General features: G+C 32.4%; 1 protein-coding gene and 1 long non-coding RNA gene across 2 annotated transcripts; both read left to right on the top strand.

The window, feature by feature from the left end:
• The first annotated feature begins 1,088 nt into the window (after positions 1 to 1,088).
• Positions 1,089 to 3,172, top strand: LOC107842249. Its single transcript, XM_016686006.2, has one exon. It carries the CDS (start codon positions 1,167 to 1,169, stop codon positions 3,087 to 3,089), a length of 1,923 nt encoding a protein of 640 aa, XP_016541492.2. The 5' UTR covers positions 1,089 to 1,166; the 3' UTR covers positions 3,090 to 3,172.
• Positions 3,173 to 4,814: 1,642 nt separating this feature from the next.
• LOC124886986 lies at positions 4,815 to 5,752 on the top strand. The gene is made up of 2 exons (XR_007044384.1): positions 4,815 to 5,340; positions 5,446 to 5,752. It is a non-coding gene; the product is annotated as an uncharacterized LOC124886986 (long non-coding RNA).
• Positions 5,753 to 13,510: the final 7,758 nt, after the last annotated feature.

The following is a 13,510-nucleotide window of genomic DNA, read 5'->3' as shown; positions in this document are numbered from 1 at the left end:
AATGATGTAACATATCACACAAATTTTTGAAGCCAAGAAAATTTTAAAAAAAAAAAACATTTTAACCAAAACAAAAAGTTGCTATGTGTTTGGAATTACATGTGGGTAAAGTTTGGTTCACTAGGTTCAACTAAGGTCAATATTTTTGACACGACTGTAACTATATACATGAATATTGTTATTACCAAATATTTAAATTCAAAAAAATTTAAAATACAATAATTCAATGATAAAAATATCATAAGGTTGAGCTCGTCAAATTAAATTCTGAATCCGGTTCGTTGAACTCTCCAAAACTAATAGTCACGTGTAAAGTTAGATACATGGATCGTCTCATTCACCATCAAAGAATGTGGAGCAGTGAATGAGAAGCTTCGGGTTCTAACTTTGAGTATGAAAAAATTATTCACGGAGAGCACTGAATATATAAACCCTTTACAATGAGAATTTAAATTAATTGAGTTTCAATAATGATATCGAATATCAAAAAACAAAAGAATCGTCTCATTTTGTACAACATACATCCTATTTACATGTTTAAGATGGACAAAATTTAAGTTGTCATTTTCATAATTCTAAGGCCCACCCTCCACTTGCAAAAGCTAAAAAAATAAAAACAAAATTAGGACAGTCAACTATCAAGTCAATGTGAAATTCTATTCCTAAATTTAGATAATCACATTAACAATATTGACTCGTTACGAAATGGATAAGATTCTTGTATTATTAATTAGAGGTTTGAATTCAAGTCGTAAAATAAAAACAATCATGATAATAATACACACCTAAATTTAACAAATTTTGACTTTTGACTTGAAGACAGGAACGGAGTTACATTTGCATGAATCCCTTTCGACGAAAAATTATACTATTTTTACATGGTTAAAAATATTTTTTATGCATATATAGTAGATGTTGAATCCCTTCGATTAGTTCGCATATTTACTTCTGAACTTCCTCAATGAAAATCCTGACTCCGCCACTGCTGAGAAGATTTATCGAGTGAGTGAGTTTTTTTTCTCTTTCTCTTTTTTTTTTTTTTTAAGTCCTTAACATGCTACCAAACCAATATATATAGTCCCATAATGCACTCAACATGTACACAACCAAAACATTCAACTTGATCAAAGCACACAAAATACATCTCCTTGTAAGCCCCTCAAAAAATGGTGAACACTAAGTTGATGAATGGTGGCCATAACTCGATGGCAAGTTTCGGCCACCATGTATTCACAGGTCGATGGTTCATGGTCTTCGCGTCCCTTTTAATCATGTCCATGGCCGGTGCAACCTACATGTTCGGTCTATATAGTGGTGAAATAAAATCATCGTTAGGGTATGACCAAACCACGTTAAATTTGTTGAGTTTCTTCAAAGATTTGGGTGGTAATGTAGGGATAATTTCAGGTTTAATCAATGAAGTAACACCACCATGGGTGGTACTATTCATTGGTGCAATTATGAATTTTTTGGGGTATTTTATGATTTGGCTATGTGTCACAGGACGCATAGCCAAACCACCGGTATGGCAAATGTGTTTGTACATTTGCATTGGTGCAAATTCGCAAACGTTTGCTAATACTGGTGCATTAGTAACTTGTGTTAAAAATTTCCCAGAAAGTAGGGGAAGTTTATTAGGACTGTTGAAAGGTTTTGTTGGTCTAAGTGGTGCAATTATAACACAATTGTACCATGCTTTTTATGGTAACAATGGGAAATCTTTGATTTTGTTAATTGGTTGGCTTCCTGCTGTTGTTTCTTGTATTTTTCTACGTACGATTCGAATTTTGAAAGTTGTTAGACAGGCCAATGAGACCAAAATATTCTACAAACTTTTGTATATTTCACTTGGTCTAGCTGGTTTTATCATGTTAGTCATCATCATTCAGAACAGAATCAGGTTTGCGAGGTTCATGTATGCAGGAAGTGCAGCTGTTGTATTGATTTTGCTTTTTGCTCCGTTGATCATCGTGTTTCAAGAAGAAATCAAGCTTTGGTATGTTAAACAACAAGCCTTGGATGACCCTGAGTTGAAAGTTGTTTGTGATAATCCATCTTCAGTAGAACTGACTCAACCCCAGAAGGTAGGTCAAAATGGATATGAGGAAAATACGTCCTCAGGAGAACTGACTCAACCCCAGAAGTTAGGTCTGAGTGGATATGAGGAAAGTACGCCCTCAGGACAACTGACTCAACCTCAGAAGCTAGGTCAGAATGGATATGGGGAAAGTACGCCCTCAGGACAACTGACTCAATCCCAGAAGCTAGGTCAGAACGAATATGAGGAAAAGAAAAGTACTTCTTGCTTTAGCAATGTGTTCAATCCACCACCTAGAGGGGAGGATTATACGATATTGCAAGCGCTTTTCAGCATAGACATGATCATTCTATTCACCGCGACAACATTTGGTGTGGGAGGTACATTGACAGCTATCGACAACTTAGGTCAAATCGGAAAGTCCTTAGGCTATCCTGAAACAAGCATCACAACATTTGTGTCACTAGTAAGCATATGGAACTACCTCGGTCGAGTTATCTCAGGGTTTGCATCCGAAATCTTTTTAACAAAGTACAAGTTCCCGCGCCCTATGATGCTCACATTAGTCCTCCTCCTCTCATGCTCGGGCCATCTACTCATCGCGTTTGGTGTCCCTAACTCCCTCTACATCGCGTCTGTGCTAATGGGGTTCTGTTTCGGAGCTCAATGGCCTTTGATTTTCGCGATAATATCCGAGCTATTCGGGTTGAAATACTACTCAACATTGTACAATTTTGGTGCTGGTGCTAGCCCTGTTGGTGCATATTTACTCAATGTAAGAGTGGCTGGACATTTGTACGACAAAGTGGCTACAAAGCAAATGTTGGAAAAAGGGCTAAAAAGGAAAATTGGTGAAGATTTAACATGCATTGGAGTGGAGTGTTACAAATTGGCCTTTATTATAATTACTGGTGCTACATTAATAAGTTGTGCTATTTCTTTAATTTTGGTTATTAGAACAAGAAAATTTTATAAAGGTGATATTTATAAGAAGTTTAGGGAACAAGCAATCGATATTGATGATCCTAAACAGATAGCAGGTAGTTCTTAATTAGTTTTATAATTATGTACATATATATGATTAAAAAAATTAATATTTGATTAGGAAGGGTTATTATTATTATTAGTGAATTATGAAGTTCTTATGTTCATGTCTTACATAATTATTAGCAATTATTGAGTCAGAGGAATTCTATGGCGTATCATTTGCTGTAATATGACAATCATTTTCTGCAATCATTTAGTCAGAGGAATTATATGTTGTATCACTTTAATGGATGGTCTTTCGAAAACAATATCTCTATCTTCATGAGATAGTGATAACGTCTGCATATATACAATCTATCATTTTCAGATCTCACTTATGGGATTTCACTAAATATTTTATTATTCTTATCATTTTCTATAATAGAAAAATACTTCTACTATTCACATGGTCGTGTGTGTATATAACTATATATATATAAAGGGGCGAAGCTACATGTATCGACAAAAGTTTTTACTATATATACATGATTAAATTATTTTTATGTATATATAATAGATGTCGAACCTCTTTAGGTTAGTTCATACCGTTCACTTGTAAACTCCCTTGATAAAAATACTGGCTCCGCCACTATATATATATATATATATATATATTAGATTCTTTATTGAGAGAGTAGTATTAAAATATTGCTACTAGCTATCAATGCAAAGTTGTTGACAAGTGGTAAAGACGGAATTAAAGTATAACATATATATGAGTTCATGAAAATTCAGTAGCTTCTCAATATTATTTAAAATTCAAGATTTATTTCAATATATAAAAAGATTTTGTTTCATGCTTTTTTTTTTCTTAAAGTTAAAAAATTAGGTGTCAAGTTATTATGATGATTGTGGCCATGTATTTCTTAGCCATGAATATGACAATCACTAAACCAAAATAAAAGGTTATTGTAGCAAAAATATTTGGATTTTACTTGAAAATAACAAAGGGTCATAGCCAAAACTAAAAGTAGAAATGACACAAAGTAGTCTATAATGCCATTAATTTTGGATTCATCATCAATGATTGCCTCGTCTTTCTGTTGTAGTAGCACATTATTAATCACAATGTGTGGTGGATAGATAATATTTGTCTGGTCGGATCTATCAAGTTCGAGTCTGACGAATAGATTAGAAGTTTTGGAATTGAGTTTGGAGAATAGATTAAATCTTGAAAAGAAGCGCACGATTATTCCTTTAATAAATCTTATGTGGCACAAATTCAAATTTAATATCATAAGTAAAGAATTCTAGATTAAATTCTGCAGTTAGAGACAAAACCGATTTGATCGATTTAAATCATCCTACAATTCGCTCGGACGTTCCTAGTAGTTTATATAGATGCTATAATTGTTTCATTCGTATTCGTTGGTCTAATATTCCATTATTGATGGCATCCCGACCAGAGGTGGAGCCAGCCTAATAATATGGGATTCGTCCGAACACCTTCGATGAAAAAATATACTATTAATATATGATTAAAATAATTTTTAGATGTATATTATACATGTTAAACCCCTTTCGATGAGTTTTCTTCAAATTTTGAATCCGCTCAGTAGAAATCTAATCCCCTAAAATTTTGGAGTTTAATACGGATAATGCATATCGAATATAAAATTAAAAAGAACACATTATTGTGGTACAAATTTAGTGTTATCATTAATACATTTTCTTGGGGCACCCACCATGATGTATAAACCTGTCAAAGATATATATGTATGCCCACCTAAAGCTAATAATAGAGCAAAAATTGACAAAAAGGACTCTGTAAGAAATTTTCATTTTATCCCTTCAATAATGTCAGAGTCTGAGAAATGCAAACCAACCAATTCAATGCATGCTTCTACTCTATTTTTTGTATGTAGCTTTCACTTGATTGAACAAACAAATGAATATTTTTTTATATTGGTAGTTTTAAAATGTGATTGAGAAAGGTGTTGTCATATCATGACTCAAAGGTTATGGATTTATTCCTTCAAAATAAAGAAGATCTATGTGATCTAATTTTCATAAAGAAGATCTATGTGATCTAATTTTCCTGTGATTTGTCGATTCACATCGATCAAAGCTGTTGTGTGCTACATACATAGCACAACTCCCGAGTTTTCCTCTTACCGATAGACATCAATCCAAGTCTCTGAGGGACAACACTAGGAGTTTCACTCTGGACCTGAGAGAAGAGAAGGTTCGCGATCCTACATAGATGCTCAATCAATATGTATTGAATGATGGTACATTCCTTGAAAAATTAGGGTAGTCTCTTACAAAAATATAAGGTAAAGATATTTATAATTGACTTTTGTGGTCCGATCCTTCTCCGATCTTGTGATCTGATCTTTCTCCGAACCCCGAATATAACAAGAGTTGGCTGTCTTTTGTAGTTTTGAATATGGCGACTTTGGCACAGGACAAACTGATGACAGTTCCATATCCTGGGACTTTTTGTTCATAACGATGTCATGCTCGTCTTTGACACTCCGGAGAAGCAAATTTTGATTGAATCTATATTTACTCAGTGTATACAATCTGCTCGTGAAAAAACTTCATATGAGGTTGATGTACTTCACCAAGTGGCCCAACATTCAATGCGGGTTGAAGCATCTGGTTGTCGGGTTGGTTAAATGTTATTAATGAAAATAGTAATTCATTATTCTAAACAATAGGTCTTGAAAACTTTTTAGTTCATCATGTTATTGCTCTTTGATTTACATACAACTGCATTGATCTTAGTAAAAGGTGCTTTAGATGCACGTGATTTCAAGTTAATACCAGATAAAAAGAATTTCAGTTATAGTTTTCCGTCCAATGGACTAGGACAAGGTGGTACATGTTATATTTCGGCATGGGACACGTTTTAGGTGGTACTTGTGATATTTCGGCATGGGACACGTTTTAAGTAATATTGACAAATTTTGAAGACAAGGTGCATGTGATACGCATATTTTTGGAATTCAATGTATCGTAACTTGAGAGACAAATTCATGCAATTCTAGGACTCAAAGCGCCGATAATACGTGTCATTCATAACTTTGGCGATGATGTTAAGCATGCTATACTCCTAATTGTGATTTTAAACATATCATAACATTTGCTTCGTTATAAAAACTTCTATTAACGATTTAAAAAAATAGAATGCGTAAAATTAAATTGTTTCCAAGTTTAAAAATATGGCATTTTCTTTGGAAAGAACTAATAAGAAAAGGTCAAATACATAAACGCCCCCTAAACTCTCTTTTTTTTTTGATACATTCATTTTGACACCCAAATTAAGATAAGGAATACTTGTATTATACAAAAATATATATATTGAACACAAATTTGTTAATTCTAAACCTTGTTCGATATGTAAAGATAACAAGTAATTCCATTTATAAATCAATTATATTACACAAAAAAGCATTTCAATCAAGATAGAATAATCAAAGTTGGAATATACATCATTTCAAATATCTTTTTTTTTTCAAATAAAAAATACATCCAAATACCATAATATAGAAATCTTTATATCAAAAGTTTTGATTTCAATATCTACTATATCATGTCCATGATACCCTATATTTTGGAAAAATAACATAAACATACACCTTAGCTTATCATATTTACACAAATCTCCTCTCTTACAAAGTAATTACAAAAATCTCAACTAATAATTATGTATCGGAAGTTATATGCAGCTCGACAGACCCAAAATCGAAAAAAATATATCGGAAGCTAATTATGTATCTTTACAAAGAAAAAATATAACTTTATTGGGTGTATTATGTATCTCGACTGTCACACCCCTTTTTTACCAAAAAGATATGGTTTAAGGTTCGAAAGAGTTTTTATTATTAAGTGACAAAAAGATGAAAATTTATTTCGAAAAGGACTTTTTATATTCAAAACTCAGAGTCGTCACTTGGAATAAATCGGGTGTGCCAAGTCACCCGTGGATATCCTTTTTCAAAACGATTTTGACTCTGTAACACTATTCCACGAACAGAGATTCCGGCTAAGGAATTCTGTTGACCGAGGGGGAGGTGTTAGGCACCCCTCGATCCCGTGGTTCGACCACGGTCGCTTGGTGGAGCGTATCGGTTAATTTAACATTATAAAATGTATAAACCACATAAACACACAAAACAAGCAAACAAACAAATCAAAATTTAAAACCAAAATAATGTCCAGTCCGAATTATACAATCCCAAAGATAAAAAAAAAATACGAAGATATAAATTCTATTCTAGACTAATCCTAAACTATGATCCAATGCTTTACCCGATGCCTCGGGCCTTCATCACGAACGTCTTCCGCCAACACAGTACGTCGGGGCATTCCCCGGTGAATAAATACATGAAACCTCGAGGCATTCCCCGACCCAATGCATACATTTGAATCAAGTACAATAAACTAGAAAATATTCACCACACATTCAAACTTTCAACATTCAACGATATCCCTAAATTCGTTTACCCGAACCTAACTTTGCCTATTAAGCTCTCGGACTAAAATATGCTCCTATCAAATTCACAAACATTCTGAATTAAAGAAAACAACAATAAACAAAAATTAAAATAAATTCACCCTTTTTATCAATTTCTCAGTTCCACCCCAAATTTCATTCTCTAACATGCTTAAACCAATTCAATACGCAATTCACCAATCAAGTTTTCATATCCAAATCCAACATCAACCAACACACAACGAAAAGTCAAGCATGCCAAACACACCAATCACTCATAATTGCATAAAAATTAAAAGGGGGAGAAGATAGAATTGGACCTCAATGCCGCTTTCAAAATCAATGTACTATTTCGATTAACTCCCGTAGAATCCGTGTCCGAAACCTCGAGTCGAACCTCAACAAAACGAGCAACCCAACTTCGGTATACTTTTTAAATTTCTATTTTTCGCCAAACCAAATCAAATCGCGAAGTAACGATAAAACCGTACCCGAATTCGCATACCCGTCACTATTTATGACACCGTTCACTACATTGTTCATGACACTGTTCACGACATTATTCACAACACTGTTCACGGTACTGTTTCTCTCTCATTTTTTTTTCTCTCTTGCACGATTCTCTCTTCTCTCCCTCGATTTTTTTGTTCTTCTTGTGAATGATGATTGTTGTTATTGTGGAGAAGATGACGATGAAAGAATGAGCCTCCTTTTTCCCCTTTTAGAATTTTTCTTTTATATTTTTTATTTGATTTTTCTTTTTCTTTATTTATTATCCTATGTGGAAGCATATAATTGGTGGCTTGTGGGAATAAGTGTGTGGCATGTGGAAAAGTTAGTGTGGTATGTGGAAAGATGAGGGTGGCGTGTGCCTTTTGCATATATCCAATGAAAAATGAAAAGTGAGGTGTTGAGGTGGCAAAGATGTTATGTATTTAATTATTTTCAATTCTTTTTTTTTTTAGGGGAAGAAATTATCAATTAAACAAAAGTATGGTAAGGTGAATAAAATAAAAATTAAAATTAAAAATTAAAAAATATAAAATAAAATAAAATAAAAATGATTAAAATATTTTTGGAAAAGGACAAAATTACGTGTCTACATCGACCGACTCAAAATTAAAACAAAATGTATCGGAAGCTAATAATGTATCTTAAAAGGAAAAAAAATATATCTTTATTGGATGTATTGAGAGCTAATTATGTATTTAGACAAACTCAAAATTAAAATTTTTCAATAATTATGTAAAATATTAGAATTTTCTATAATTAAGCTCTAAATTATCGAGATTTTTGTTGCTTGCCCCTATATTTTCCTATTTTCTTTGTCAAAGGGGCCCAACTCTATGAAGACTGTAATGGACTTCAGTTCAGGAAAAAGCCCACAGTCCAATAGACACTTTGTGGGCCTTCTGTATTTGTGGACTTTATACCAAGCCCGGCCCAATGGACTAAGGGGTCGTTTGGTAGAGCGTATTAGATAATACTGAATAGACTGTATTAATAATGCAGGGATTAGTAATACTGAGATTAGTAACACTGGAATTATTTTTTATGCAGTGTTTGGTTTGATGTATTGAAAACAATATGTATTGTTATATTTTTAAAAGAATATTTATTTGTTTACAAAAATACCTTCAACATATTATAACTCTGTGTATTTTCTTTGCAAAACTTTATTATTCTATTTTTTAAAATAAAAAAAATATAACTAATTATTTACTTTGAAATAATTTTAAGATTTAATCATTCACTTGCATTTTTTTTTGTTATCTTTTCTTTATTTGTTTATCATTTGCTTGTTGTTCCCTTTTTGTGGTGTTTTTAAGTTGGAGGGGGCTACGTGTAACTTTTGAATGAACCAATAGAATCATTATTAACATAAAATTGTGTTTGGTAGAGTACTATTAAAGCTAAGTAGAAAAATTATTTTTATTTATGAATATCCTATTTACAAAATTAAAGTTTGTATGCAATCATGCAATTTATTTTTAGATTTTGATCAATAAGTATTTTTTAAGTTAATAGAGTAATTTTTTTATGACTAAAATTATTTGGAGGGATATTATTATCTTGATAAATTGAAAAGAAGTAACTCACGTTGAATAAATTGAAAAAGATTTAGAAAAAAATTAATGAAATTTGAGGCATTTTTTAAAATAATAATAAAATTTATAACTAATTTATTTAAATAAATTTATCAGTACAAATATAAAAAATAAAATTAAGAAAATAAAAAAAATATTTAAAAGAATTTCAGAGATATTTTTGTCTTTACACATATTAGTCCATGGTATTAAAACTCATGTATTGCTAATACCACCATATGAGATGTATTAGCAATACACCCTATAATACCATATAGGGTGTATAACTAATACATGGTATTAGTAATAAATAGGTCCAAAAACCTATCAAACATAGTATTAAGTAATACCACACTTAATACACGTATTTTTTTTTAATAAGTCCTACCAAACGACCCCTAAGTGTACAAAATCACAAATATTCGATTTTGGGATCATCGTTTAAGTTGTAGTTGAAGTTGAAATTTGCTTGCAACTATGTTCTCTTTGAAATTACCTCAGACATACACGATTGAAGTTATAAAAGTTCGTGCTTGAAGTCTGACAAATTTCGAATATCTTTTGCCTGAAGTTTGGCGTGGTAAAGGCCAAATCTCATACATTTTTACCTTGTCAAGGTCAAACTCAACATTTTTTTATTGAAGTTTTTGTGGCCTTGACAAGGTAAAATCTCAAATTTTTTTCTCAGAGTTATGATCTTGACAAGACCAAACTTCAGATATATAATTGCTTGAAAATTCAACTTCGAACATTTTTATTTTATTAAAGTTACAATTTGAAAATTTAAGTATTGAATTTTATTTTTTAAACTTCTTAACTAACTTTTTATACGTACATAACTATCGATATAGAAAGAATATCCATGTCGAAGGCTAGTGTTAACGCATAGTCAGAATCTTCCCCGCGTGCCTAACATTCACTCATTCTAGTCGAGTGCCCTGCGGCGCCTTTAACGATGAGAGAATACGATAGCAAAGAGAATAACCCAAGGGCACTAGCTACTCCATCAACTCTATTACGTTGTGTAACTGAGAATGCCAATCATCATAGTCGGAACTTGAAACCTTTCGTACTCTATTCTTGTCAATTAGCATTTCGATTCTGGTCATTCGAAGATAGTCAATGCTTTTAATCATAGGCATATTTCAAATTACTTTCGTAGACATATTATTCCAACCATCACTAAAATAGTGATGCATCAATGTGATGTCTACACTAGAGCACAACTTTATCATATTTTTTTTAAAACCAATGTGAATATTATCATTAACCAACAATAACAAACAAAAAATACACCTTATTGTATCAGTTTGTTTAATTTTTTTCTTTTTTACTATTATATATAAAAGAACAATTTAATGTACAAACTATTCTGCATTGTTGTATTCCGTGAAGGATCACACCTTAAGAGGTATGATGTATGCTGTTTACTTTAATACAAATATTAGTGACTATTTTGATGACTCAAACTCTTGATCCACAAGCTAAGTAAGGTTTGTTGGAAAAAGTACTACAATATTGATATGGAACTGAAATTAATAATTATAATAATATAGTCACAAATGTTGTCTTGTGGCAAGTCACTGCCTTAAAAGCGATTTCGGCCCGACTCCGGTGCAAATCCTTCTAGTTGGTCGCTCCCCAAAGTTCCATAGCTACTTTCAAACACGTGCACTCGTGGCTGGAAGTTTGAAGGTTGCTCAAAACTATTGTCCAAAAGTGGAGAACTTAGAAGGAAGATATTTTTCTTTTACTTTGTTGGTGGTGTCTCTTTTGTTCTCAAATGGAGTGGTTTATATAGGTGAAGAATAAATGATGTTACCAAGAGTAAGTTAATGACAAATTGAATGAATTAACTCCTCACCAAATGAATTCATCTGTTCAAGGAATGAATTAACTTATCAAGAATTAACTCATCAAATGAATTCTTACGTTCAAGGAGAATTGAAAACACACAGTTACAAAAGAATTAAGAAGTTACATTATTTTCTCACAATGTATCTTGTAAATGTTTTTTGATAACAATGTTTTGGATTTCTCTTTTTGGATAAGTTTAAAGAAGCTTTAGATTTTGACTTTGCATTCTAACCATTTATTAAAAATGCTTTCAAGGTTGACGCCGATTTGGCTTGTATCACTGATTTCACCACTCAAACTCGTTGAACTTAATCAATCCAAAAATGCTTTTACATAGTATGATATTATCCGTTTTGAGTCAAAAAAGATGGGACCAGAAAGGTTACAAAGTTAAAAAAAGAGCAGTTCAGCTGCACATAATTTTGCATTCATGCAGGATTGGAAGAAGAATCTTGCTCTAAGGAGTACATGTGATGTAGGCCGTTTACTTTAAGGCAAATATTAATGATTATTTTAATGACTCGAGCTCATGATCCACAAGCCAAGAAAGATTGACGTCGATTTGATTTGTATCACTGTTTTCATGACTCAAATTTGTTGGGTGCAATTAATCCAAAGATACTTTTCCATCATGCGATATTATTCGTTTTGAGTCAAAAAAAATAGGATCAAGAAAGTTACAAAATCCAAAAAGAGAACAGTTTAGTGTACAATAATCTTGGTCTAAGTAGAGGCGGAGCCAGAATTATTTTCGTTGAGGGGTTCAAAATCTGAATAAAAGCTCACTGAAGGTAGTTCAACATCTACAATATATATATAAAAATTATTTTAACAATATATTAATAATATAATTTTCCATCAAATGGGGTTCAGATGAACCCCTAAAGTATTACTAGGCTAGCTCCACCTCTGACCATCTAGGGAGTATATATGATATAGGCCGTTTACTCTACGACAAATATCAGTCATTATTTTCACAGCTCTAATTCGTGATCTATAAATCACACAAGTACAAGAAAATGGGCAAAACTGATCAAAGGAGGTGGGACCCACAAAGTTCAAAAAAGTAGCTTCGAGCCATGGATATATTAATGGACAGCATGATCTATATGTTGGGCTCAAAAAGTCTTCGTGTATAGTGTACTGCACCCCACACAATGTGTGTAACGTTTTCTTTCTTTTTTGTTCCTTAGCTCTACCTTCGAAGACGTTGAAAATGAAATACTTATGCCACACTCATGCTAACTACTATATGGCAGGTGACAAATTGAAGACATCGGTAACTGATAAAGTTGCTATCATATGATCAGGAGGTTACATGTTCAAGCTTTGAAAACAGCATTTGACAGAAATATATAAAGTAAAATTACGTACAATACACTCTTGTGGTGGGGCCTTTTCTCGAATTCGGTGCATAATGCATCAATTGCCCTTTTTTTCGATTTTACGTCTGTTGAGAATCCGATACATCAAATGAAGATATATTTTTTTCTTTGTAAATAGATATAATTAACTCTCAATACATTTGTTTTGATTTTGAATTTGCCGAGATATATAATGCATCCAATAAAGATACATTTTTCCTTCATTAGATACATAATTAACTCTCGATATTTTTTTCGATTTTGGATCTGTCGAAATGCATAATTAGCTCTTGATATATCCAAAGAAGCTACATAAAATTATCTATAGTCCAATAAAAATTTTAACGTCTATACATATATTAGTAGTTGAGGCAGAATTTTCATTGAGGAGGTTCGAAGTAAACATACGAACTAGTTGAGTGGAGTTCAACATCCACTCCATGTACATAAAAGATATTGGCCAAAGTCATCGACAGACCCTCAAACTTGTTTCGAAAATTCACTTAAACCCCTCAACTAAGGTCTGTACCTATCAGATCCCTAAACCCCAAAATTTTGAACCAATTGGACATTGTTTGCCTACATGACACACTGCATGCAATGCACTCGCGGGAGGCGCGGGAGAGATATTTTTTTTTTTAAGTTACGAATAGAAATGTGTCAAGTGGCACTGAGGGCCCCAAAAAATATTAATTAA

This window comes from Capsicum annuum, chromosome 9 (genome assembly GCF_002878395.1).
Source record: "Capsicum annuum cultivar UCD-10X-F1 chromosome 9, UCD10Xv1.1, whole genome shotgun sequence".
Lineage (NCBI taxonomy): Eukaryota > Viridiplantae > Streptophyta > Magnoliopsida > Solanales > Solanaceae > Capsicum > Capsicum annuum.
Note: the sequence above shows the minus strand (reverse complement) of the source record. Positions and strands in the feature narration are given on the sequence as shown.